The sequence below is a fragment of the Mustela nivalis genome, assembly GCF_964662115.1.
Source record: "Mustela nivalis genome assembly, chromosome: 3".
Lineage (NCBI taxonomy): Eukaryota > Metazoa > Chordata > Mammalia > Carnivora > Mustelidae > Mustela > Mustela nivalis.
In genome coordinates, this window is record NC_139022.1 from 76002178 (window position 1) to 76030153 (window position 27976).

At 48.6% G+C, this 27976-nt stretch overlaps 1 protein-coding gene across 1 annotated transcript in view; it reads right to left on the bottom strand.

Annotated features, from left to right (window-relative positions):
* Nucleotides 1-7035: 7035 nt before the first annotated feature.
* THBS4 (thrombospondin 4) overlaps nucleotides 7036-27976 on the bottom strand; it is a 44680-nt gene continuing 23739 nt past the window's right edge. The window contains exons 8-22 of the mRNA XM_082724289.1: nucleotides 26515-26652; nucleotides 24922-24990; nucleotides 22962-23114; nucleotides 19240-19344; nucleotides 18565-18672; nucleotides 18146-18305; nucleotides 16162-16280; nucleotides 15240-15292; nucleotides 12554-12747; nucleotides 11407-11585; nucleotides 10724-10772; nucleotides 10430-10626; nucleotides 9680-9852; nucleotides 7793-7932; nucleotides 7036-7259 (exon numbers count right to left, since the gene is read on the bottom strand). Coding sequence (XP_082580415.1) covers nucleotides 7198-7259; nucleotides 7793-7932; nucleotides 9680-9852; nucleotides 10430-10626; nucleotides 10724-10772; nucleotides 11407-11585; nucleotides 12554-12747; nucleotides 15240-15292; nucleotides 16162-16280; nucleotides 18146-18305; nucleotides 18565-18672; nucleotides 19240-19344; nucleotides 22962-23114; nucleotides 24922-24990; nucleotides 26515-26652 — 1899 coding nt within the window. The 3' untranslated portion in view covers nucleotides 7036-7197. The remainder of the gene's footprint in view (nucleotides 7260-7792; nucleotides 7933-9679; nucleotides 9853-10429; nucleotides 10627-10723; nucleotides 10773-11406; nucleotides 11586-12553; nucleotides 12748-15239; nucleotides 15293-16161; nucleotides 16281-18145; nucleotides 18306-18564; nucleotides 18673-19239; nucleotides 19345-22961; nucleotides 23115-24921; nucleotides 24991-26514; nucleotides 26653-27976) is intronic.

Sequence of the window (27976 nt, forward strand, 5' to 3'; positions counted from 1 at the left end):
ATTTGCAAATATCTTCTATTCCCTAAACACAGACATCTTTCAGTTTTAGAAACAAATCCAATAGTAGAAGCTGACTCATCCAGGTCAGTTTGTAGGGGCTCAAGAAACTGAGCCGCGGTCCAACCTTGGTGATGTGAATTAGGAGGTAAAGCTGAGGTTGTTTGACTTCCATTTTATTTTTTCCCATTTATATCATCTAATCACCCATACTTCTCTTAGCTAGTATTCTGCTGAATCAGTTTAAACTGTTGATTGGTTTCCTTGATACTTTCTTAACTTTGATTCTATTCCATTTCTTCTTCTAGAAACTACAGAGGTACAGGAGTTTTAGAAGAGTGGATATGCTTGGCAGACTCCCTCTTTCTGCAGAAAAGAGGGTTCAAGTCTGCCTACTTTGGCCTCTGGTGACAGGGTTGGAGGGACAGTGTCACCAGAAACACCTTTTGGAGTTGGGAGTGTGGGGCCTGGAGGTGGTCCTGGTTCTCCCTGTGGCCTCCTTCCTTCCCCGGAACACAGGTGGTTTGGCCCTGGCCCTCATGTCCTCCCTTCCTTAACTTTTCTTCTGTCAGCTCCTGTCTGTTAGGGCTAAACAGAGCCCTGCTCCCTGCTCTTGCTCCATCCCCCTGCTCTCTCACTCCATCAGCCTGCATTCAGTTCCTAATGGGACTCCTTCCTCGACCCATCCGTGGGTTCCCTGGACTTACGGGGCATGGGGAGAGAAGGTGGTCCTTTTATTCGGGTTGTCTACCTCGGCGCTCCTCACGATGGGCCTGCCTGTCCTCCTGAGCGCGGCCCCCTGGGCACTGCTGCGGGGTGTAGGCTGGGTGCCCAGGCCACAGTCAGGAGCAGGTACCCCCTGAGAGGCTTCTCACGTTTTCTCACACCACATAGGGGTGTGGCAGACAAGGCCACTCTGGGCCCCCACCACCCTTCTGTTCCTCCAGCCTCGGGGAAATCCCTTTTCCTTCTTCTTCTGCCACATTCCACCCCCCACCCCCCCACCCCCGCCTTTTGAGCAACTCTGATTTCATCCCATAAGTCTAACTTGTACAAACAGTATTCTTGGTAGCTGTTTTTCTCCTTTTCCTTTTCTGTAGGTCCCAGAAACCCAGAGAGGATCCTACACTTTAGATCATCTACATTTGAGGTGGTTCAGACCGTGGTGGGGTAGCTCCTTAAGACACTGACCCCATTTCCCTTTCATAGTTCCGGTTCCCTGATGACGCTTGCATTCAGGCTTCAGGCGGGGGTGGAGGGGGGGTGGGCTCTGAGCGTACTCCCTCAGAGCGCAATTCAGCATGTGTGAGTCAGCGCCATCACCCAGTTACCCCATTCCCTACTCCACCTCCCCTCCAGCAGCCAGTCAGTTTGTTTCCTATGATCAAGATTCTTTTACGGTTGGTCTCCCTCTCTTGTTTTGTCTTGTTTCACTTTAACCTCTCTTCCCCTGTGATCCTCTGTCTTGTTTCTTACATTCCTCATATCAGAGAGTTCATATGATAATTGTCTTTCTCTGATGGGTTTATTTTGCTTAGCATAATACCCTCTAGTTCCATCCACTTTGTTGCAAAAAAAAAAGATTTCTTTCTTTTTTTTTTTTTTTTTTTGGATGGCTGCTTTTTTTTTTTAGATCTTTTAATAAAGATTTTACTTATTGGGGTGCCTGGGTGGCTTAGTGGGTTAAAGCCTCTGCCTTCGGCTCAGGTCATGATCTCAGGGTCCTGGGATCAAGCCCCACATCAGCCTCTCTTCTCCACAGGGAGCCTACTTCCTCCTCTCTCTCTCTCCACCTGCCTCTCTGCCTACTTATGATCTCTGTCTAATAAATAAATAAAATCTTTAAAAAAATAAATAAAAATAAAAAATGTATTTATTTAATAATCTCTATACCCGGGCGCCTGGGTGGCTCAGTGGTTAAGCCGCTGCCTTCGGCTCAGGTCATGATCTCAGAGTCCCGCATCGGGCTCTCTGCTCAGCAGGGAGCCTGCTTCCTCCTCTCTCTCTCTCTGCCTCTCTGCCTACTTGTGATTTCTCTCTGTCAAATAAATAAATAAAATCTTAAAAAAAAAAAAAAATCTCTATACCCAACATGGGACTCAAACTCACAACTATGAGATCAAGAGTCCTGTGCTCTTCCAACTGAACCAGCCAGGTGCCCCTTCAGTATTTTAAATATCACATATTCAGGGGTGCTTGGGTGGCTTGGTTGGTTAAATGACCTGAGTTGGGTTCAGCTCGGGTCATGATCTCATGGGTTGAGAGATGGAGCCCCATCTTCCCCTCCCATGCTCAGCAGAGGCTCTGCTTGAGATTCTCTCCCTCTGCCCCCCACAACGTGCATTCACTCACTCTCATACTCTCTAAAATAAATCTAAAAAAAAAAAATACACATCATATATTCAAAGACAGTTCTTAAACACTACACAACAATACTAGGATAGTGGGTTTAGTGTCTCTATACTTAATTTTAAGTTTTCTCAGGAGTAAAAAGACCCTGACCCATTAAGGAAACTACTGTCTCAAGAAATTTAGGGTAAGCTTCTCGGTGGACTAAGGTTATTTATTAGCCAAAGATGTAGGCAAGGATGTAGGATATGGAGCTGGGGACACTGCAGGGGATTTTGTTCATAACTTTGAAAGGAAGGCTGACTGCTCATAAACCCAGTGATTTTAGGGACCCTAAGTATATGGCCTTTTACAAGAGTACCTCACACCTTACTCCCCTTGATTCGTATCATCAATGACCTAGTTCTCTAGTTTCTTCCAGACCAGATTCTTTTTAGCTGTATCAGTATATTTATTCCAAGTTATCTTTCTAGTCTGGGTCATAAAGAATGCTTATAGATACTTAAATAATGGGTGACTGGATTTTGTATCTCTCTCATTCTCTTTCATTCCATAGCCCAGCATTAAAATTAATCTGAGGACAGTCACCTGTAATAGTTCTCAGATATAGAGATAATAACCTGGAAGAAGAGGAGGAAGAGCTTCCCTTTTGTTGGATGAAGGCAAAATGTGCTTTTTTTCTCTCTGCCCCTGCTTCCATGCCCCTGGGCCTTCTCCTCATGGCATCAGTGCCCTCCTCCTGCCCCAGGAGTTCTCCCCACATCCTGTGGGAGTCTATCCTGGTATGGTCTTCCCCACAGCGACATCCTTCTTGTTTTCCCCATCACCCCTCCCTCCCTCAGGACCCTTGGTCTCAATGAACAGTCAGGAGGAAGATAGGTAATAGAATGAGTTAATCCTAGTTGGTGAGTGAGGGTTGCTCCAACTCTTAATAAGATTCAAATGAAGACCTTAATAACATGAATAGAACTCAGAGAAACTTGAGTTTCTGCGCTAGGGTTGGGTATAAACATTGAAAAGTCCTGGTTTCAGGATGGGGGAGAGGGGCCCACACAGGCCAGTCTGTTCTCATACTGTGTGGCTGGTATCGGGCTAGACTTTCTCAAGTGTTTCCTGATTCTCACAAAATTTTCACTTCTCCCCCCTTTTTTAATTTAGTCTATTTGACATGTAATGTGTACATTTAAGCATTACGACTTGTTAATTGGAGACCTTTGTAATAGAAGATTGCCATCGTAGTGATATTTAGCACTTCTATCATGTTATGTAATTCTTTCCTTTTGGCAGTTGGGATAATTAAGTTTTAGTCCCTTAGTAGTTTGATGATTGTAGCACAATACTGTCTATACTCATTATACTATACTTCAGATCTCTGTGACTTATTTACTACTCATTGCAAGTTTGTACTCTTAAACACCATCAATCTTATCCCCCCCACCCCCATCCTCTGGCAAGTACCATTTTACTCTGTGTTTTGGGAATTTGATGTTTTTGGGTTCCACATATAAGTGATATCATATGTAAGTACTTCTCTTTCTCTGACTTATCTCGCTTAGAATATTGTGCTCAGGGTCGTCATATTGTGGCAAATGGCAGGATTTTCTCCTTTCTCGGGGCTGAACGATATTCCATTGTGGATATTTACCACACCCTTTCCATCCTCTCATCCACTGACGGGCATTCAGGTTGTTTCCATATCTTGGCCACTGTGACTAATGCTGTGGTAAACATGGGGGCGCAGATACCAGGTTGGGCTCCTGTTTTCCTTTCCTTTGGGTATATGCCCAGAAGCAGAAATGCTTGGATGGTATGGTAGACCTATTTTTAATTTTTTGAGGAAACTTGATATTGGTTTTCATAGTGATTGGACCAGTTTACTTTCTCGCCAACAGTGTAAAAGGGTTCCCTTTTCATCAGATCCTCATCAGCCCCTGCTGATTCTTGTCACCCTTGGTGAAGTTGCCTGAGGGTCTTTCATGGGCCTATTGGCCATTTTGATGTCCTCTTTGGAAAACTCTTTACTTCTTCTGTCCACTTTAAAATCAGATTTTTAAAATTATTGAGTAGTATGATTCTTTATATGTATTGAATATTAAGCCCTTATCTGATGTACGGTCTGCAGAATTTTTCTCTCGTTCTGTAGGTTGTCTTTTCATTCAGTTTCTATTCCTGTGCTAAAGTTTTTGAGATTCATGTAGTTCTGTTGCTGACTTTTGCTTTTGCTGTTTGTGCTCTTGGCATCATATTAAAAAAAATTACCAAGACCACTGTCAAGAAGCTTTTTCTGTATATTTTTTCTGATACTTCCCCATTTTAAATCTTTTAAAAAGATTTATTTATTTTAGAGAGAGGTGTGTATGGGAACAGAGGGAGAGGGGTAGCAGACTCCCTGCTGAGCTAGGGGCCTGTCACCTGTTCGTTGTGGGGCTGGGATTTCAAGACCCTGAGATCATGACCTGAGCTGAAATCAAGAGTTGGCCACTTGACCAATGGAGTCACCCAGTTGCCCCAGTAATTCTCCATTTAAATAAAACGTTTTCTGAAAGTTTCAAACTTTCTACACCAATTTCCAAGATATTGAGGAGGGATGACTAGAAGACAAGATAGTGTACCCACCCATTGTGTGTTGGTAAATGTTTGATGATCAGCTCTCTGGTGCCCTGCTTTGTAGTGTTTGCCAATTTCTGTGGTGTAAATATTTTTACCATGGCTAATTTCAGGCTATCAACAGCTTGACAACTAGCTCAAAAAATTCCTCAAAACTTGATGGCTGGCTCTCATGAGCTGTAAGTGTGGGCTTCAGCACGTCACTGGATCTGTCTGCTCTCTGCATGTAATGACTTTTGTCCTCCCAATAATGTAATAAGCTCCCTAAGGGATGCAATTAGATTCTTGATCTCCAGCAGGCTGATGATACTAGCAGGATTAAGGAAACTTTCCTTTGGATATGCTGCTTTCTCAGAGCAATGGCAGAGCTCATGGTGGGGAGACTTGAGGGTGGGGAGGGCACAGAAAGGCTGCCTCCTCTTTCCACCAGCCTCAGGAAGGAGCGAACATGGGAGCCATAGGATGGTTTCGATAAGGAAACCAGGCTCACTGCATGTCAGATCAAGATACTGTAAGAATTCATCTCAGATTCACATCCAGAGCTGATCAACACAACCTCCCCCTAGAGATGAACATATTTCCGGCCCAGGATCTGGTATGTACTTCAATGATGAGAATGAAATCTCTCAAGAAGTAGATCTGTGGTTTTCATCAGACTGCTTAGGAAAGTGCCAGAGACTCAGTGAAAGGGCATTATTATATATGCTGCCAAAAGCATTATTATATATGCTGCACAGTAAAAGGGCATTAAAATGGCTACAAAGGTCTAACCTAACGGTACTATTGATACAGTGGGTGGAAGAGCTCCTAGAGTCCCTAAGCGCTCAGAAATAACCTTCCAGGGAGATACAAAAATTGAGGAAAAGGAGAAGATCGAAAGAGATCTCCAACCAAGTGAACTTGTCCTCCTAAGGTTTTTTGGAATTGGGAAAGATTTGTAGATTTAGAACCACAGACGGGGAAAAACCCTTGAGAGCAACATGGCACAGAAATCCTTAGAAGGCAGGTCCTGGAGCAGAATCCCCCTGGGAGACTAGACAGTGTCTGTGGAGGGAACGGTTGGTAGGCCTGAATTCGGGCCACTCACTGAAAACCTTGATGTGGGAGATCAAATGTTCTGCATTATGAGGCAACATCTGTCTGTTGGGTTTACATGTGTGGGTAGATACTGCGAAACCCTCTGTATCTCTCATTGGTCACGCGTCTGCCCTTGTATTTTCTGCCTACTGAAATCATGCTCCAACTGTGGTGACCGCGTCTCTCCTTTATTTAGGATTCACGAGACCTCCGGGAATTGGGGAATAGAGGGATGGTTTACTACCCAGCAATATTCTTTGAAGGAGAATTCTTAGGGAATTTGTAAAAACTTGCCAGGATCTTTGCCTTACAAACGGAATGGTAGAAGGCTAGTGTAGAGATGAGGCACGTCTCTGTACCACACTCATGGGATGTCAGGGAGACCATCATGGTTGGAGCACATATTGCGAGGAGCTGTTTGAGTTGTAGGAGGGATTACAGGCTCCATCTGCACTGCTGTCTCATAACTTAAGAGGCGGCCAGCCCACCAGCCAGCAAACACGTACTGGGTATTTACTACATCCAGGTACTAAGCTGGGCGTGGGGGATACCAATGACAGTAAGACAGGGTCCTTTAGCTCAGTAAGTTTGCCTTCCACTAGGGGGAGCCAAATCTACAAGCATAACAGGCACTGAAGGTGCTGGTGTGGAAGGTGTGTGTGGAGTGGGGGAGGGGGTCAGAAAAGATTGAACAAATTTGCTCCAGGATTGGTCAGGAAAAGTCTTCTCGGGGAAGGCTCCCCTGAGCAGGTGTTTTTGAGGCTCCTTCCCCAGAAGAAGGAAGCTGCTGATGGCACTGTTAGCCTTTCCTGTGAAGGGAAGCTGGGGTGACCACAGAGATCTCTGGTGTGAGACTTCTAACTCACACACTTGCTCAGTCTCAAGGACTGACCCAGTCTGAACAATGAAAAAGATGCCCCTTCAAGTTCAACGTGCATCCCTCCGAGAACAACACACACACCCTCAAAGCCTGAGCCACACGTAAGCAATATCTGAGTAACATGGTTTTTAGAAATTATCTCTTCTTTATTGCCACATTCATATAAAAAGTTTTACATATCTGGACTGGTAAAAAGAAAGCCACGGTGTATATAAAAAAAGTTGTAGGAAGTTAAAAAATATAGGGCTTTAGTGTTTGGAAAAGCATTTACAGACTGCCTCCTTGGTTTAATTATCCAGGCGATCGAAATTCTGGGTTTGAAACTCTTGGAAGTCCTCTGGGATGGTGTCTGGAAACAAGAACAGGCACAGAGGGTTAGGAAGGCTCCTTCCACCGGGATCCTGGTCCATCTCGTGCTGTGCAAGCGTCCTGTAGGGGTCGCTGTTAGCCCGAGCAACAGGCCCCAGAAGGCTCCACAGCCATTTTCTACCTCGGGCTGCTTTGCAAATTGTTGGCTTAAAGCCCAGGAGTGCTCATTCACAGGCCTAAAGGAAATTAGCAGGCAGAATGGATTTTGAGTGTGATTATGTTTGAGCCATAAGAAAATAAAGGCTGCCTGTAAATTAAATCTGACTGAATTTCTCACTGAACCCCCAAATCCTAAGCCAAGCAGTTAAATTCTATGGGTCTCAATTTCCTCATCTATCAAATAGGAAAAAAAAAAATCTATCATTTACTTCAGTTACACAGAGATGGTTACATGTTAATGAATACAGGGCACGGGCTTTGGGCTTCTGGAAGGAAAATGTGCTATAAACATAAGGTGGTGTTACTTGATGGATTCTAATTCTGATATTGTATAGTAACGAGAATATACATTACCATTGCAGCGATACTTGAGGTTGGACCAAATGATGTTTTCTTGGGAGAAGCAGAACACGCCAAGCCGGCCTCCACGCATGGTGGTGTCTATGGTGACCCCAGAGTCAGCCACCAACTCGGAGCCTTCATAAAATCGCACTCTGCAGACAACACAGCCCAAGCCAGTCACCAGGAAACTCACACCGAGGTCAAGGTCAGACCTACTTCTTTGCTGCTTTATAATCGATTTTCACAGGCCTCAATTGTGCTCTAGCTGTTGCCCCTTCCCTACTAGATTGGGAGCTCCACATGGTCAAGCACTGTATGTTCATGCCCGCCAAAATTCTTGGTCTCCAAAGGTCCAACATGATGTTGGGCATATGAACTCGATGGGTACCTCTGCAGAGTTACACCACACTATGACCTCGGACCAAGAGTCTTGGTGACCTCACTGTCCTTTGGGTTACCTTGTCTAGACATCATGCTTCACAACCACTGCTTTTCCTTTGTTCTGAATGACAGAATCTGCTGGAATCTCAGAATAGTGATCCTGGTCGGGGGGCAGTAGAGCTCCCTAAAAACAGGTTTTAGAAATTTGTGGGGACATTTCTGGCTGTTTCTTTGGCATTTTATGATAGAAGCCAGGGATGCTGAAGGGCTTACAAGGCCCTGGAGAGAACAAAAGCTTGTCTTGCAAGCTGTATGCATGTGGAGAGTTCCTCCAGACACTTGCGTAGGTGAAGAGCCTGTTTATAATTATCTGGACCTAGAACCTAACTTCCTTTTACTTGTGAACATCAGGTATTTTCTGCACTGCTTTAATATATACTGAATTTTCTGGGGTAAATTGAGAAATGATGGAACACTTTGTTTTGCGTAAAAAGAGCTGTTCTCCCTTTTAGACCTTAAGTCACCAGCAGAACAATTTGCATTAGAATGTCGCTGCCTCCATTTCATGTCATGGAGTCGTGGTGTCTAGGCACTGGCGTGATTTTGTTATACATACTTATTTGTCTGTTATAGGGGTTAGGGATCAGATTGTATTTTCTACAGTTTCATTCTGGGACAGAAAAGGAGGCCCTAGCCTTCACAGGGCTGAGACCATGATCATCTGTCTCCCTGTGTGACAAACAGTACATTGGACTTAATGTCTCACAGAAGAACGTGAACTAGCCGTCCTGATTGTTTTTTCCACGAGGCTGCCTTCCTGCCCTGGTCAGGAGACCATGATGAGTACTCCTTCCTCAGTGTGCTACGTCAGAGGCCTCCGTGTTGATCTGCAAGTCTGAGGACTGAGAGTAAGTACATGGTCTCAGTTTCAAGGATGCAGCCTAAGCCATCCGTGGCTGCTGAGAATAGTTTTGAGTGTTTTTCAATCGTTCTAGAGGGAAAGGAGGCAGGCTGTGTGGGCTCCCAGGAAAATCAGTTCCTGCCCCATGTGGGAAGGCCTGGCAGCGAGGAGAACAAGGTAAAATGAGATCCAGGCATGGCCTTCACGGTGTTTCTAGTCCAGCAGGGAAGGACCATAGGGACTCACGGCAGTGCACCGTGACCTCTTCATGAATAAGCTGCCATCCAGGGCAGGGGTGGAGGGGAGGCTGAACCCCATCTCCCCCACACTGGTTGGCATGGCAGAAAGGGGAGCATCAGTTGGGCACCTCCATCCTCCAATGCTGAGAACCCCGCCCCCGCCCTGCTGTGGAGAAGGTCCCTCTACCCTCAGCTTGGCCCTAATGTCCATGTGGTTGGTCTGGGCTTGGGTGTCTCCTTCCCACTTCTTTGCTGGGAGCTGTAGCCAGACATCTCGGCAGTCCTGGAGGCCATCCTGGGTCAGCCCTGTGATGCAGGAGTTGGGTTGGGGGGAGCTTTGCTTCCTCTGCCTGGTGAGGAGCTATGTCCTGCACGTACCTGATGTAGCCCACCTGGGGCCTGTGCTGCAGGAACCAGCGGTAGGAGACCTTATCCTTCCAGCCCACGTTCCTTGAGTCCTTCCATAGCAGCCGGACCTGGTCACTGGTGTCCCCCGTGTGCCACAGGGAGTTGCGGAGATGCTCCCCGGGGCCCGTCTTAGACTTCACAGCCTGAAAAGGATATAGGCAAGGTTCTAGAACAGAAGGCACAGCCCACCCATCCTGGGTCCCTCGGGTGCTGACTTCATGGTTATGATCTGGCTGCCTTGGATCTGGATGAAAGCATAAACACTTAAATGCCCTTTCTACTGAGGTCACCCTTAGTCCTTGAGTCATCAACACTGGCTGACACCCCATTAACCCATTCCATGTTTTTCCTGCTGTGAATCCCTTGCTCCCCACATCTGTCCAATGAGTGCTCAAAAGGCTGCCTTTTCTCTCAGCAGGAGTGACAGAGGTAGCATCTCTAGACCTAGCTGGCCCTAGCGCAGGAACAGATGAGCCAGTTTCTGGCAGTGTGCACCTTCTGACATGTCCCCAGAGTCCCCCCAACTCCCCGTCAGTCACCCAGAGGTTAGGATGTGGCTTGTATGAAGGAATGAAGGCAAGGCCCTGGGTGGACCCTGCCCTGAACTCAAGCATAAACACCTCAGTTTCACAGATGAACTAAATGCCCTATGGGAGAACAGGACTTAAAAGGAGGGTGAAGGGCTCCGAGGGGAGATGACTGACTGAGAACCGTGGCTACCTTAAGCTGGATGCCAGGCTCGGCGACAGCCCGGAATGGCGTAGCTTGCCAGTACGTCTGCTCTGTCTGCTTCCACATGACCACATAGAAGCTGGAGCTGTCTTGGTAACCGAAGATGAAGCCGGCATAGTCGTCGTCTGTCTGGGTGTTCACATGGAAGGTCCCTTCAAAGTCAACTCCGTTAAATGCCGTGTACCCTGGAGGGATCAGAAGCAGGTCAGAAGAGCAGACCAGCCCCGGAAGGAGCTGCAAAGACTGGATTCTAGCGACGGGGTGCAGAGGACCTGGACCTACCCACTGCCAGGCCGGGGTCGCTGTTCATGGTCTGCACAATCTCCATGCCCTGCAGAGATAGTGGAAGGAGTTAAGGGCCACCGCAGAGGGTGGAGAAGCTTGAGGAAGCCCAGGGCCTCCGGCGCGCTAGGGAGTGGTCAGCGAGCTCTGACCTCCACACAAAGATGCATTATCTGAGCAACTGCTCTACCTCATTCTGTGCTCCAAGAAACCACAGACTTGTGAGGGGAAAAGAAAATGCGGAACAGAAAGAATTTTGCTAGAACTGTAATGAAGGGTCTGCTGGATCCGCTTCATTTGGGGAGAACATACGCTTCTGATGAACGTGACTGGCTCGGTGACCCTAAAGTGTCTCAGCCTCTCTGTGCTAGTCTGCTAGCCTGCTGCAGTCTGACGAGGAGGATGTGTGTGGGGGGGGTGGTCTTTGGGAGAGTGCACGAGCACAGCTCTAGGGCCCGCCTGGAGCCCCATCCCAGCATGCTCCGCCACACCCTGCGGTGCTCCCCTGAGCCGGCATCACAGACAGGTGCGGCTCTGTTTCCCATGTGAGCCGGCGCTAGTAGCCGTGCTCGGTCACAGGGCTGCGGTGAGGAGTCTCTGCAGCCCGGGTCGGTGCCCCCTCCCACGTTACCTGTCCCCTCGCAGAAGGGCTGTGCTGAGAGGCACCACCGCGTGGCACGTACCTGGTTCAGGACCACCCAGTTGGGATCGATCTGGGCATCCCCTTCGGGGTCCAGGACCACAGTCTGGTAGGCTCTGAAGTCGGTCAGGGTGACCTCTGCATTCTCCGGGCAGACGTCGATCCGATCGATAACCTGGTCCTGGTCAAAGTCTGTCTCGCAGATGTCTCCCACACCGTCGCCTGAGTGGGGTGGGGGGGGAGGACGGGAGCCGGCTGCCACCCACACACCCCACTGCTCCTTGACAGAGACAGGGCTGGGCCAGGAGCTGAAGGGAACCCAGGCCCCACCCAGGAGACGGTTTTCAGTGCGGGCAGAAGAGCCCAGAATCAGCTACGTCCGTGGTGGCCCTGGGCCCCACCCTGGGGTCTATATGGTGGGCTGGTGAACCCCACTGTGTGTGACCGAAAGAACGTCCTGGGGGCAGAGTGGAAGGCAACTGTTCAAAGCTGATAAGAAACCCTGCAGGTTCTCTGAGGAGACTGGTGTTCACGGACTGGTGGATCTTAAGGCTGACCTTACATAAGCAAGTGCCTCTAGCACTTTCTCTAGAGCATATGAATAACAGGGGAATTATTGTCACCAGAGTGCTTCTAAGACCATGATTTCTAGACCATGATTTCTACTGATCCTTGGGATGAATCTGGCTTGTGGTATGTTTTGTTCAGCTGACATGGTATTAAAATACGTGAATTAAATACTGTCCAGCTGTGGGTGGACATGCCCTCACCAGCTCACTATGGTCCTCACTGCTGTGTCCTGTCTCTGGCTTTGCACGTGCTTTTCCCTATCGGCCCGGCCCCGCAGCACTCTTTGGGAGCCAGTCTAAGCCAGTTGCTGCCATGCCCTTCTCTTTGCCCTGCTCCTTCTCTGTGACTCCTGGGGGAAAGCAGCAGGCAAGATGGTGGAGCAGTTGCCCAGGGCCCTTGAGTGGGAGCACGTGGCTGCTTCCCTGTCCCATGTGACCGCATCCCAGAGCTGCTCTGAAGCCGCAAAGCAGCTCTTCTCTGAAGAGTTAGAGAATGGTGTCTACTGGCCATCCACTATCCACACAAGCTGTAGCTGCTTGGAGAAGCTCTGGGAGAGGCCTGACCGTGTGCCTAAGGGGCGCCTGGGGGGTCCCACACCATCCTGGGCTGGGCCCACTTACTGTTGCTGTCCTCCTGGGCTGGGTTAGGGACCAGCCGGCAGTTGTCCGGTCCAGGGGGCACCAGGTCTGGGATGCCATCATTGTCATCGTCGTCATCACACTCGTCCCCGATCCCATCCTTATCAGTGTCCAGCTGGGCACTGTTGATGACCGTGGGACAGTTGTCTGTGCTGTCCTGGTGCCCATCTCCATCACTGTGGGAGAAAGAAGAGAAGACGTGTGGCACCGGTGAGCAGACAACAGGGATAAGAAACAAAGGGTGTTTGGGGGCTTGTCTTTTGTTAAACCCGTTTGTCTTTAGACAAGCCTGGCCTCTGGGCCTCAGAGATCCTTTTTCTACTTCCCCATCTTGTTAAAACAAGTAGATCATATCCTACTTAAGTTAAAGGGTGATTCCTGATGTTGTGACCAGATGCTCCTCTCAGTCCCGGGGGACTCTGATCACTGCCACCCTCCCCCAACTCAGAGAACGTACAGTGTGAATCCTGGCTCAGCCACTTACCAGCGTGTGACCCCACTGTGGCTCAGTGTCCTCATCTGTAAAACGGGCATAACCGAGCCTACCTCGTAGGGTTGTTACGAAGATTAAATGCTTAGGTGATAAGAATTTTTCATGTTACATTTGAATCTATGACGAAGCATTTCTATGTGCTGGCTCCTGGAAAGCTCTGTGGTATTTTCTAGTCCTCTTCCCATTCCCTGCCCAGCAGACCCAAGGTGGTTCAGACCTGAATGCCACAGGGAGAATGACAGAGAGAAGAAGGCCACCCCTCCCAGAGAGGGGAACGTGGAGGCGGGGCTCACTCCTTCTCTCGAGCACTTCTCAGAGAACTCTTGTTCTCTGCCCACGTGACAATTGTTTGTTCTCCAGGCCTAATGGCCACCCAAGGATGAGTCTGCCCTGTTCCCAGAGGCTTCCCTGGGTTAATGGAGGCCTCCCACGGCTGCTCTGAATCAGAGCGGATGCTCCCTTCACCCCGCTCTTCCTGTGGCCTCTCCCAGGCAAGGGGGAGGGAAGCTAGAGATGAGTCCATGCCCTTCAGGCCCCGTTTCCCAGATGGGTCCCAGAGAAAAGGAGGCCCACCTGGATAAGCAGAAAATGACGCGGCTCCAACAGTGGAATGCCCGTGCCTATAGCAGGGCTGTTTTTTTAAGGAAGATTGAGCTATTTCCATTAGAAGCCATTCTATAGAGCCTTGAACATTTTTTTGCAAAAACAAGCAGTTCCTGTCCTCCTCCCCAAGGTTCAAGTTTGTGGGAATTAAAATGGAGCAGAATGAGTCAGTTGTTTTAGACACATATCTAGAGGCTGACAGGGTAGGATCTCTTGGAGATTCCTTGGATGGCAGTCAGGGCAAGAGGACCCGCCCCAGGGAAAATTCTTGATGTCCACCACTTAGGGGGATTTCAGGGTACCAGTCCCACCACCTTCGCAACAATGGTGACCTCCCATGTCAGACTCTGGGGCTGACTTGCCTCTCCTCACGCCACGGTAACAGTAACACAGCTACGGCTTGTTGCCGGTCGCCCGAGGGCCAGCCTTCTGCTGGGAGCTTTACCTACTTTCTCGTTCATTTTTATCCAAGGCAGCAAGGCACATTTCATTCTCTCTACTTTGCAGAGGAAGAAATTGAGAGTGCACTTGAGAAGCACATTTTAAGTTCACTTGGCTCGCGTAGACTCGGCCTCAAGGACGCTGAGCGCGAGGACCGAGGTGGGGCTTGCTAGGAGCTGTCCTTTCATAGGGTTGGGCTCGGGAAGCACTGTCTGTAGGGCACCCTGGGAGAGGAGGTTGGGAAGGGAATCCCTCCTTCTTCCTGCCCTGCCTTCCCAAATCCCTTACCTCTCACATCCCTGTCCGGCCACCTCCCTAAGCGTTCCAGCTACAGATGAGAGTGGACTGAGCCCTTCTGACTGCAGGCGCCCTCAAGGCCGACGTGCTCTTGTCTACGTTCCTGGTGATGTTCCTGGTGACGATCAGATCCTGGATCTGATCCAGCCCTGTGTCTTAATACAGGACTGTCTCCATGTGGGGCTAGGAGGGTTGACAAAACTCGCTTGCCCAGAACACTACCCCCCAAATAACAGATACAGAATGAGCAAATTCCAAGGACAATGAAATCCCGGCGCTCCCTCAGCCAACTGTCTATTCGGGGATCATGGGGAAGCCTTCCTGAGCTCAAAGAGTACAATAATAAAACCGCTAACCCTATCAAATGCTTCTATGTAAGGGAAACTGTAATGTGCACTAACTCAGTCTTCACAAAAGACCTATGAGCTACATGTCACTGTCATCCCCATTTTTCCGGTAAGTTTTCTGGGGCACAGAGACCAGTGACTTGCTTAAGCCTAGCCCATTTGTAAGTGAAGGGCCTGGGGTGTGCATCTAGCAAGTCCTCCAGACCCCAGCTCTGAAGCACGATGGCCCTCGGCCTCTCTTGTAATACAGTCTCACTCGCTGGAGTGCCCCGAGGCCCCTCCTGACCCTGTCACCCCGCTATGGAGAACTTTCAAAGAGGTGTGGTGACCCTGACCAGAGGCAGGGCTACTGTCCCACCAGTGGCTCAATCTCTCTCAATCTATTCAGAGAGATCCCAAAGCCAGGCAGCAGCAGCAAGCTCTGAAGGCTAAAATAGTCTCGAATTTTTCATCTGGCCCTGATGCAGCTGGGGAAAAAGGGTCCTACCTGTCCTGATTGGTGTCACAGGAGTCCCCAACCAGATCGTTATCCACATCAGACTGCAAAGAGAACAGAACATGTTATTTACCCCTGGGCCTTCATGGACAGAATGTTCCAGAGAAGGCAGACCTGGCCCTTCATCCCCGCATCTCAGGAATTATTTCTCTGGAATTGGGTTGGTGTAGAACTGCAAAAGGACAACACCATATTGGTGTAGGCACAATGCTGAATTGTCAAGAAAGCCTTCCAAAATATCAAGCCACATGGCGGGGCTGCCTACACACCAGATGAGCTGATTGGAGAGGGCGCCGGGGCAGGACGCTGGCAGGTGGAGACGTGCGACTCTGGCACGGGTCGGAGGGGAGCCGGCCAAAGGCCTGGGGACAAGGCAAACTGATTTTGCTTTGCTTCGGCATGTTGGAATTGAGCCAGAGAGGGAGTGAGTCACAGAGGGCAACAATGACGCCCCTCTCGCAGAGCTTTAAAAATACATGACACATCCTATCCAATTATCTAGACAGGAAGGAGGAGTAAGAAGGGAAACAACACGTCGCTGATTGAACTGCATCTGAGGCATCCATACATGGGTCCTGTAGGGCTTTGGGGTCTAAAAGGACACAAGGCTCCCAGTGGTTAGCCGCCATGTTGCATGTTCCTCTCAACAAACCCACAGGTTTGGGGCATCACTCAACTCCTTCTCCTCACCTCACGGGCAGTCTGCAACCTGTGAGACCTGCCCAGGAGGCCTCAGCACCCCCATGGCAGTCTTCCTAGAGCCTCCAGGCCAGAAGTATACAATCCCACCACCTTTGCTCAGGGAGGCACATGGCAACAGCAAGGAGCTGAGCTGGGATCTTTAAGAGTGTCTTAAAGACTCTTTGCACAGGGGAGCTCAGTCTGGAGTCTGAATCCCCCAAAAGCTACTCACCTGGTTAGGGTTGCTGACATCAGGACAGCTGTCACAGGCATCACCCACACCATCTGCATCCCTGTCCTGCTGGTCACGGTTGGGAACTCTTGGGCAGTTGTCCAGAATATTCTTTATGCCTGCAAGAAAGGAACACTTTCTTGAGTCAAGTGAATATTGCAGAGAGTCTTAGAACATGGACTTCTAGGCGCTAAGAGAGCAGGCCTGTACCCAGGCACTTGGGGAGTGACTTGTGCCTGGGCCATCATCCCAGAGCCACTACATTTCTCAGCAGTTATCTGCAAGTAACATCAAAGGATGGATTCTGAGAGACTTAACAATGAGGATGACCTGAGGCCTTTCCCAATGGAGTTTTAAGTTGTCCAAGATGTCAAGGGCTATCACTGCAACCAGATGAGGAGGTCACAAGGGCAAGGGCTTTTGCATACTTCTGGCCTGGAGGTTCTAGGAAGACTGCTACGGGGGCACTGAGGCCTCCTGGGTAGGTCTCACCCTGGAGAGGGGCCTTGTTGGGGTGTGAGCAAAGACAGAGACCTGAGGGCAGGGGCGGCGGCGTACCAGAGCCAGGCCCACCGTGTCCCTCTCTTCTCAGCTTTTGTCTCACCGCGTCCTTTCATATCAGCAGCCTGTCATTAGTCACGGCAGGAGTGGTATTTCTGTCACGGAAACTGGCAAATGCTGCAACTTGGGGCTTTTTTGTTTTGTTGAGCTGGTTTGCCACATACCACTGGATCTGGCCATCAGTCAGGCTTATAGAAGACGAAGTCGTGTTTCAGGGAGGCGTAGGTATTCTGGAGTGGGGGGGTTGTGTGGTGGTTGGGTGGGTGGAAGGAATGGGGTATATTTCTGGAAAGATTTTCCTTCAAGGCCCTTGTCATGTGAAATGTTTTTCAGAAACGATGAGATCCAGTCTATACTTGAATGACAGTCATCTATGTGTTATGCAAATGATATGGGAACAAATGTCCTTTGGGGCACCCTGGTGGCTCAGTTGGTGAAACGGCTGCCTCTTGATTTCAGCTCAGGTCTCGATTTCAGGGTCTTGAGATCAAAGCCCCTAGTGGAGCTCAGGGGGGAGTCTGCTTGAGATTCTTTCTCTCCCCCTTCCCACCCCCTGCACTCTCCTTTTTCAAATAAATAAATAAATCTTAAAAAAGAAAAAAAAAAACCCAAACATGTCCTTCTTCACATCCAGAGAGGCTCCAGTGCTCACGCTGGGCTCCCGGGGGTGCCGTTCACACAGCCCACACTCGTGAAGGCCCCTTCAGTGGAGCCAGGAGCTGGGCACTGCAGCTCTCCTGCCCCCACCTTCTTCCCGGAATAGGCAGGACATGGACGCATCTCCCGGGAGACGCCTGACTCTCCGCAGGAGCAGCCAGACCCAGCTGAAGCCTGCGACCCTGCTCGAGGCCCACTCATTCCACTCTCCACTTCCAGGGCTCTCGGGCATGGAGAGGATGCTGGAGGAGGTGGTGGGGGAGATATACTTTTTCTGGGAGGACAGAGGCCCTACAAAGACCCAGCCCTGACAAGACATTGCTTAAAGGAATTCCTACAAAGCTTCTGGCAATGATGTAGCGTTCCAGAAACACTCCGAGTTAATAAATAGGGGAGTGGGTTATGGATCCTCCTTTACGGAAACAAGGGGTCCAGGGGCATGCGGGCTGCTTAGTCGGTTAAGTATATGGATCTCAATTTCAGCTCAGGTCATGATCTCCGGCTTGTGAGATTGAGCCCCGTGTCCGGCTCTGCACTGGGCATGAAGCCTGCTTAAACATTCTCCCTCTGCCTGTCCCCACCTCTCCCTCTCAAGGAAAAACAATAAATAAAAAAAAAAGTAAACCGGTGGGCCAGACACAGATCACGGGGAACCACTCGGTGTGAGAGGCCTTCCGAGTTAGCAATTCTATTTCTGCTCCTAATAGAGAACAAGGGTAAAAGGACAAAGGAGTCCCAAATAAGAGACAAAGCAAGCCAGGCCCACCGTCTCCATCCATGTCATCATCACAGGCATCTCCTTTTCCATCCCCATCAGTGTCTTTCTGGTCATTATTCAGGACAGTCCGGCAGTTATCACAGGCGTCCCCAAAGATATCTTTGTCACTGTTCCTTTGGTCCACGTTGTGAGTCAGGACACAGTTATCCTAAAGGGTCAGAAGACCAAACACTCAGATTCTACAGAGTCCCTCCCAAGTCGCTGGTCCTGTGGTAGAGGCGGGTCCGCCAGCCTCCGTCCCTGTGGTCCCGCGCGGTCAGCGCTCAGGACAGAAAGTCACAATGCCACAGGGTCACAGGCGTGGAAACCAATGCTTGGGATGACCCGTGTAAACAGGTGATTTCACGGGCTTTCTTCCACCGTCCCTGGCATGTGGCACTTCCCTGACCCTCCCGACGAGCACGTACCTGCTCGTTGAGGATCCCATCTCCATCAGCGTCCTCGTCACAAGCGTCCCCAATGCCATCTCTATCTGCGTCTTCCTGGCCAGAGTTTGGCACATACTTGCAGTTGTCCTAGGGAGAAGAAACAGGGCTCAGAGAGACATCTACATCCGACTCGATTTTTCAATTTTATTGATGCATACGTGAAAAAACTCTAATATATGTGAAGCGCACGGTGATTATTTAACGTACATTTATATTGTGAAATGATTCCCACCGTGGAGTTAACATGTCCCGCCCCTCACATACCGACCTTTTCTCCCCTTGAGAACGTTTAAGTTCTGCCCTTCCAGTGAACTTCAATTCGACAGTGTAGTGTTGTCAGTGAAAGTCACCATGTTACACACGACAGCCTCAGACCTTATTCATCTGATCACTGAAAGTCTTTACCCTTTTACCAACTTCTCCGTATTTCCCCCACCCTCATCTACCTCTGTCTTAAGTCCGAAAGGATTTCCAACCTCAATGCTGACGGCACCCACCTGACTTCACCTGGATGGCTGGCTGCCTTGGGATGTGTGAGAGGCAGCTACGTGAAAAATGCCATTTTCAGTGGAACCCATAGCATCTCTCCCCCAGAGAAGACAGGGCCCTGGAGGCCACGGTGAGTGCAGTTTTTCTCCCGTGTGTCTCCCTTACCTTCTTGCAGTTCCTGGCAGAGCACGGCAGTTCTTCGTCAGGGTAACTGTCGATGTCCACGTCCTTCCCGCAGATATAGCCATCACCAGCCCAGCCGACGCCACACTGTGAAGGTAAAGGCCAGCACATGCTCGGGGAGCTGAGGGGTGTGTGTGTGTTGGGAGGGGGGGACTGACAAAGGCCACTGCTCTGAACCTGGGAATCCTTGCTCAGCCCCAGAGGGAGGGCCCAGAGCTATATAGCGCTGCTGGGTAGGATTCTAAAATTATTATTTTTCAAATAGTCTAATGAATCAGAAGGTACAAAGGACATAGAGTGAAAACTCCTTCCCATTCCTGTTCCCTTGGCTTAGGCAATCCGTTCTTCCATATACCGTAAGAGATAACACAATGCAGACAGGCAGACAGACATTCTTTTCCGTCTTTGATCTTTTGACGCAATTGAGAGCCCATATATCCACCGTTCTTCACCTTATTTGAATCAATGAAACAAGATGGGATGGGAGGGAGACAAACCATAAGTGACTCTTAATCTCACAAAACAAACTGAGGGTTGCTTGGGGGAGGGGGTTGGGGAGAAGGGGGTGGGATTATGGACATTGGGGAGGGTATGTGCTTTGGTGAGTGCTGTGAAGTGTGTAAACCTGGTGATTCACAGACCTGTACCCCTGGGGATAAAAATATATGTTTATAAAAAAAAAAAAAAAAAAGAAGGGAATCTTTCTGCCCTTCAATGGACGAATGGATAAGGAAAATGTGGTCCATATACACTATGGAGTATTATGCCTCCATCAGAAAGGATGAATACCCAACTTTTGTAGCAACATGGATGGGATGGGAAAAGATTATGCTGAGTGAAATAAGTCAAGCAGAGAGAGTCAATTATCATATGGTTTCACTTACTTGTGGAGCATAACAAATATCATGGAGGACATGGGGAGTTGGAGAGGAGAAAGGGAGTTGGGGGAAATTGGAAGGGGAGGTAACCATGAGAGACTATGGACTCTGAAAAACAATCTGAGGGGAATGAAGTGGTGGGGGGTGGGAGGTTGGGGTACCAGGTGGTGGGTATTATAGAGGGCACAGATTGCATGGAGCACTGGGTGTGGTGCAAAAATAATGAATACTGTTATGCTGAAAATAAATAGATTTAATTAAGAAAAAAAAAATTAGCATCGTACCTTGGCGCTCTTTCCGTATCACTCCACGGAGGCTCACGCCGTTCTTTTTAATGGTCACAGACGCAGGATGCGTAAAGTGGTAGGCGTGTGCCTCCATGAAGTCACCCAGCGTTCTACGGGTAGCAGTCTGGTTTTTAAAAACCTTTTTCGCTATTTCCAACAATGCCACAAGGAATTCTAGTACATTTGTCCTTCCGCGCCTGTACTGGTTTCTCAGTGTGGAATTTCTGGTTCAATGGGTCTTTGTAATTTTGAGTTACTGTTGAAATGGTCTCCATGTGACTGTCTCATTTCCTCTCCCAGCAGAAACGCATGCGTGTGGCTTCTGTGGCACTTCCCTTGTCATTCTTGAACTACAGCCCTATCTCTGCACTTAACAGTATTCTAGATTAGTTGTCAACAACAACAGAAATAACTTTCCAAGGTGCTTTACCTCTATTCATGCTCTTTTAACAGGAAAGGACTCCCCCAGGTACAGTGTTGGGTTCTCTTTGTCCCTGGAGAAGTCTACCCAAGTACCCTGCCACCACCAGCCACTGCCAGCGTAAGAGGCATGAAGAGTTTTCCTCTATCAGATTGTATTACCATAGTGTCCACTCTATACAATGACACTGCAAGGTCGCTGTGATCCTATTGGACCAGAGATGGCCAGGCTCTTGGGCAAGGATCACTGGCAAACCAGAGAGAAAAAAAATGGTTCCCTCCACAGTGCCCTGGCATGAGGTGGGACCGGGAACTCAGCCCAGGACCAGGATAAGCGCCTGCAGGGGCGGGGGGGGGGGGAGGCGGGGGCAGGCAGGACCCCAGGAACACAGAAGAGGAGGACCTGGAAAAGAGGAGGGAACCAGAAAGGCAGGGTGGGGGATAAAGCAGAGAGTCTGCGGAACAGAAACGGGGCCCAGGGAAAAGAAACGTTCCATGAATAAACGTTAAATTTCTTGGCCTTGCTAATCCGAGTGCGGTGATTGAAGACCAGGGACTTCCTGAGCGGCACGCTGCCTGTTCTCCATCATCCAGGCGCTCCTTCTGCAACCAGGGATTTAAAAGGCAGGAGGCCAAAGACGCCCCTCCCTATAGGGCCCCTATTTCCGCTCAATTGCTTCAGCCAGCCGTCAGAAGGCCTGGAGAGCTCAGCCAAGGGGTATGGTCCTTGACTCATTTTAATGAAGGAAAAATTTCCTCTAGGAACAAATACATTTTTAATGAGCCATTTTCTGGCAGATTAAATTATTTTAGTAGTCACACCAAGTATATTAATCCTTTCCCATCTGTCGTTGTGCCTTATTACAAATGCAAAAACATATTAAGAGCCCCATCACCCACCATCCCAGGGAAGTCATTAATTTGTTCACAGAAAATTAGGATTTTACACATAGATTCACCCTCGCCTCTCAATGGTAATAAACATGCCCAGGCAACTGGAATTAGGAAAACTGTGGGGTTTTCCCCTCTGACCCAGCTTGCTCCTTCATCAGGACGTTGTCACAGACTATCTGTGCCACCAGAGAGAACAGATGCTATTATTATATTTCTTTCTTTAACTTCGGCCTGATTCTTCGCATTTTCCCTATTTGAAAAGCAATATGCTTGCTGTGTAACATTTTGTGAGCCTAACGCTGAAGCAGCCCGTGTTCGAGGTAGAAAGAAGGGTCAGGAGATCAATGGGAACCTGCAGATCCCAGAACCGGAAGGGCCCCGCTGCCCAGGGCCTGGCCTAGCGGGAAGGCAGGCGAGGGCGAGCAGCGAGAGAGGCTGCTGTCTCAGCACCTTGAAGCCCTGAGGACCCTGGAGCCTGGGATTTGGGAGTGGAGGGCAGGCACAGGCCTGCTTCTTGACCTACGGCTCCCCACACCCCAGCCTGGCACGGCACCAGCATCAGCCTGTAACGGTCCCGCTCTCTCCCTAGCCGCCTCCTCCCCAGATGGGCTCCAGGGGAACAGAGAGGGAGGAGAGTGACCGTCCACTGAGCTATTCCTGAATCCGGGTGTAGGCGGACACGGAGTGGTGCCGTTGGTCCCCTCCTGCTTCCTGAGGGGAGACAGAGGCCCTCAGAGAGTGTCTGGCAGCTCACCCCTTCACTGTCCCCTGCTGCCGGGAGTAATTCTGAGGACAGTTAGAAAGGATAGCAGCGTGCTCCTTAGTGACACAAACAAATAAAAGGGTGGATGGGAGGGAGGGAGAGGAGGTTCCTTCCCAGCTTGCTTCTCGCTTCTTGGCCCATTGCAGTGGGTGCCTGGAAATGGGGGGGGGCTCCCCTGCTGATGTGCCGGAGGATAGGGTGTCGACCCCCGGCCGAGAGAGAGAGAGAGAGAGAGAGAGAGAGAGAGGGAGAGAGAGAGAGAAAAGGCAATTGATGTGAAATGGACTTGAGACTGCTCTCCAGGAGCTCAGCGAACCCTGTGACGGTTACAGTCTGTGCTTATCTCCACGGGAATGTTTTCACTTTTGAGCACTTTCTTCTGGAAAGCAAGCAGAACCTGGGCAGGGGAGGTATTTAAGATGGAGGACGAAAACCTGGTCAAGCAGGCGACAAACAACTTACCACACAGGTCACATCGCCGTGCCTCTCTTGGATGCACTGCGCATTCACGCTGCAAGGATTCAGCTCAGGATTTCGGCAGTTCCTTTCGGTTTTGCACCCCCTTGTCTGATCACCCGTGTACCCTGGTTTGCAGGGCCCACAGCGGTAAGATCCCTGCAGGGAGCAAAGATCAGACCGTGAGCCGCGGGCTCAGAACCATGAGCAAAGCTACCGCGATCGTGTTTGTTTTCACACGTACTCGATGATGCCGGGAAAACGCGACCTCCCCTGCCTGCCTCGCCGCGTGCATGTCCTAAGATTGTGGGAATGCAGAGGAAGATGCCACCAGCCTGGGAGTGGCAGCGAGCCACGCAGATGTGAGGGAGGAAGGCTGGAATGAACCACTGTCACTGGCCTGCCAGCTCCAGTGTGAGGACAAAAGGGGAAAGGACTGATGGCGCCCATGAAGCTCTGGAAGGTGGAGTGAGGATTTATTCTGGGGACAAGGGAGGTGGTTTGATTGAAAAGCAGGTTAGGGAGGAAGAAAAAGTTTTTTTTTTTTTTTTTTTTTTTTTAACCATTCCTTTGGCTTTTTTACAACTGAGTGATGGAGAACAGGAGTGCAGAGAAATGTCAGTGGCCTTGCCCTGAGAATTCTCAACGAGCGAGGCGGCGCCGGCGGCCAGTGAGCTAGCTGTCGGCTCCACGGCAACGGTGCTGCCCAGGCCAGCCATGACTTCATGGTTTTTTAAAACAGCTTGACTGAGATCAAATTTACATTTCATGAATGACATCCGTGTAAAGTCTATAGCTCAAGGATTCTGGTCACAAGCAGCCTCCCACTTGCCACGGCCAAAGGGTGCTCTTTGGTGGCCCCTCCTGACCTGTCAGCCTCACGGGACGGCTCTGTGGGGCCAGGTCTCCCCTTTTCTTTACTCCTGCTCTTTTGCCTCTGCCCCTTCCTGAGGTTCGCTGGAGTTCTACTTTCTAGAGAGCTCTACCATCCGGTTTCCCTCCCCCAGGTGGTGTGAGTGATTCCCTTCAGGTCAGGGTCTCCCAAATCGATATCGGCACATGAGGTAAGACAGCCCAGGGGAGAAGCCCAGAAGCAACAGTAGCAGAGCGTGTGGATGAGAACACAGGCTCTGTGGCCAGACCAGAAGCCTTAGGAGATGGTAGGCCTGGGCCCCGTTAACTTCCCACAGCTCAGCATCATCAACTCTAAAATGGGAATAATAGTGCCTAGAGACAAAATGGTTGTCAAGATTCAAATATGTGATTTGTTATTTATAAAATGTTTTTACATACAAGGAAACTAGGAACCTAGAGATGGGATAACTTTCCCATGGACCTCAAGTGGGAAGCCGCCATTTTGTCATGGACTCAGTGGCTCTCTTGTGGACAGTTTATTGGGCCACACCTCTATCCTGCAATCAGTGGACAAGAACTTTCAGAAATATACATATATTTCTGAATATATACCAGAATATACATTTTGGACCCCCCCCAAGGGCTAAGCATTTTAATACAAATGACTTTTGAAAAGATTCCTAAAAATAATGAATACTCTTTGGGGATTGTGTCATCACCAATACAATGCATATTCTGAACCATATAAACTCAGAAGATCTTCACGTTTTTAAAATACAAGACCAATGGTTTACTCAATAAATTTTTTTCTGAAAGCCTAACATGGCAACTTCAATTAAAGTCTGGCACTTATAAAAATTTTTTTATATAAAAAATTTCTTATATATAAAATTTATATATAAATTATTATAAATGTTTACATATAGAAATTACTTATAAGATTATTCTTACATGGAAAGCTCTTTTTCAATATGAACTTTTATCTTCATATGCCAATCAGATATATTGTGCCCATCTGTTCTATGTGTGTTTTGGGGTTATGATTTATAAACATACACTTGTTTCAATAACTGGTCTGCTTTGATAACATCCTCCATGAAAAAACACTTACCAAAGTGTTAATACAGATAGAATTGAGAACACATGCTCCATTTCGACACTCATCAACGTCGGTGCAGACCTAGTGCAGGAAAGTTCAAAGAGATACTCTGTTTAAGCAGAAATGCAAATAAATTTTGCTTTGTTTTGATAGATTTGTGTGAAGGCATGGGATTTCAGGTACAATGCTAAGAGGAGCATCATTTTAGCCACCTTCTTGTGTTTGTATCACTCTGTACCTAACCCAATTTCAAGTGATAGCTGCTGATCTGGTATTTCACAAGAAGTATGGTGTTGACATTAGCCAGGGCCCTGGGGATTTTCCTACTCCAGGGCTAATTTTTCTGTTAATTTTCTGGCTTCTATTCCCACATTATATGTGTAATATAGATTTGAAGCTCCTAGCAGCATACTGTACAACCCTGAAGCTTTGATTTGTTGTGGGCAATTTCCCTTTTTGTCGACCATGTCCCAGAGATGACATCCAGCTTCCTTGTCACTTGCGAGGGCTAGCAGTTTTCTCATCTCCTTCTAACAGGTAGGGTAGCTCTTTGAGGCTGTGTCTTTCTGCAGGGGCATTAGGACTTTCCCAAGGTGTGCATAGATGCTCAAACCCCAGAGCCCCACTCCTAGGGCCGACACCCAGCTCCCATGTCCCATGAACTTGAATTTGTTAGGCTGTGGTGAGCTGACTCTCTTCTACTTCAGTTCCGTCTACCACACTGCTGGAAATCTTATTAGCGCACGTAAAGCACTGACTATTTCGTTTTGTCTATTTTCCTTGGTTTGGTCTTGGAGATTTTGTCTTTAGAAGAGAAGAAGAAAAACTCTGGGTCATTACTCTAACGGCTTCTTGTCACTCCTACGTGTCCAGCTTGCCTCCTTTTTCTAGTCTAAAAAACGATGCCCTCTAGCGTCCTTTGATAGGCAGCTAGAAAATAACGAACCCTTGCCCTTCTTCAATCTAATAATTGCGCTAAGGTAGTAAAATATATTTATAGACCAACCATTTTCAAGGGCTGAAAACATCAAAAAGAATTTCACAGTCAGTCAGTTAAATAACAGCCACGATATAGTAGAACATTTAGAAATAAATGGAGACTGTCACAAAGTGCTCAAGTGCTTTATGGCAATTTATAGCTTATAAAGAAGAAGGGGGTTTCCTCAGGGGATTATTTCTACTCTTGAATTCCTCTCATCTCTGAAACAGCTTCTTATCAGCCACAGTGACTCTATAAAAGTGACCTAATTTTTCAAAGCTTTTATTTGTTTCCCTGATTCTCAAGTTATTCTGTGGGACAAAATATTCAATGGCTAGCAGAAGAGGCTGGAAATCTCGCCGCGTGTTTAGGATTACCTCACTCACTGTTCTCCTAGTGATGCTCTATTATCCTGACTTAACGGCTTCCTTCCTACTAGACATGATGAACATAATTGCTCAGAAATGAGCGGAAAGCGTCCTCATTTGCCCGCAGGGCCCTGTGACATTCCACGTGGCACTGACTGTTCAAAGAGGTTATAATGAAAGAGGTGGGAACAAACCAAAGTTTTTCAGTTGGTAATTCAGATTAAAAAAATGAATAGAAAGACCATCACTTCAGCCCACCTGCTTGTTTGACTTGGCGGAACTGATGCCGACACCCTGTACCACGGGCCCGGTGAAGCCCACAGGACAGGCCTCACACCGGAAGCCGGGAGCCAAGTTCACACAGCGCACGCCTGGGTAGCAGGGATGGTATTTGCACTGGAAAGGAAAACAAAACAAACAAACAAAAAATAAACAAAACAAAACACAAAACAAAAATAAAAAACAAAGTCTTTAGCGTCACAGGGAAAACACAAACTTTCATTCATCCACTCGGATGTGCTCCTTTGCCTAACCGTCCATTAGTTGGTGCCCAAAGTGGTAAAAGGAAATAAAAGCTTCTTATTTCATTGTTACCCACAGAATCCCAGACACACACAGGATGGGGTTACATTTCAGTGGGCTTTGCTGAACCACGGGAGAATGGCACGGCCAAGTGAAAAGGTCCTTCATGATCACCAGTCTACCTCCCAGTGTCAATTCCCTGATATTCTACCTTGTAATAGAAAAATCGCCACGAAAGGACAATGCTCCGGGACCACTTGTTAGCTGGCTGTTAGAGGAATCCAAACACACTACTGGGCCAACTTTTCCACTGAAGGGATCCAGAGAAGACCGAGCCAGAGCACTTGTGTCTTTGTAAGATGTGGTCTACCGGGGCTGTGCCTGCCTTCATGTCCTCTCAAGTCCACAGCTCTTCCAAAGCTCTCTGTGGAGTCTAGGAGACTGGTTTTGTGTTTTTTTTTTCCCTAACCACTTCAACTAATGTAAAAAACATGACTACTTCCTGCACTTTCAAAAGGACGAAAATTCCAGCTCACGGATAGAAACCAGATGCAGTTCTGTGACACATGCACAATGATTCTCCAATTGAGGGATTACTACAGACCATCTTAATTGCTTACTACCGAGGCAGTAATTAGCCCAGTCCTACCATGAGCCTGCAGAGCTGTGTGTGTGTGTGTGTGTGTATGTGCGTGCGTGTGCGCACGCACACCCCTAAACTCCTTGCATGCCCCTTCTTTCTCCTTCTAGCCTGGTGGGAAGAGAAAGGCATATTCTCACAGTAGCCTTGCTACACATGTGAACACTGCTTTGGGACTGGACTCAAGACTGGTTAGCTGTGCCCTTGAATCAGTCTCCTGCAGAGGTTTTGCAAGCCAGCCCAGCAGCCTGTATTCGCCGTATGTGTGTCTCTGGCTCTGTCCTTCAGCACTTCTGATTACTCACAGATTACAGGACCTCCTCAAACAGGTCTTGTTGGTTTGAGATGCCCGTCTGCACTTCCAGTTTAGGAAAGCTGAAGAAATTAGTTGCAAGCCCTGAAATACAACCTAACACAGATCTCCCCTGCCCCCATACATAGAAGTGTAGAAAAATCAAAACTGTAATGCTGATCGCACAGCAGAAATAATCAGCGCTGGAAGCACCAATGTCTGTAGGGTAGCAACACGGCCTGAGGGACGAGCTGCAGACAGAACAA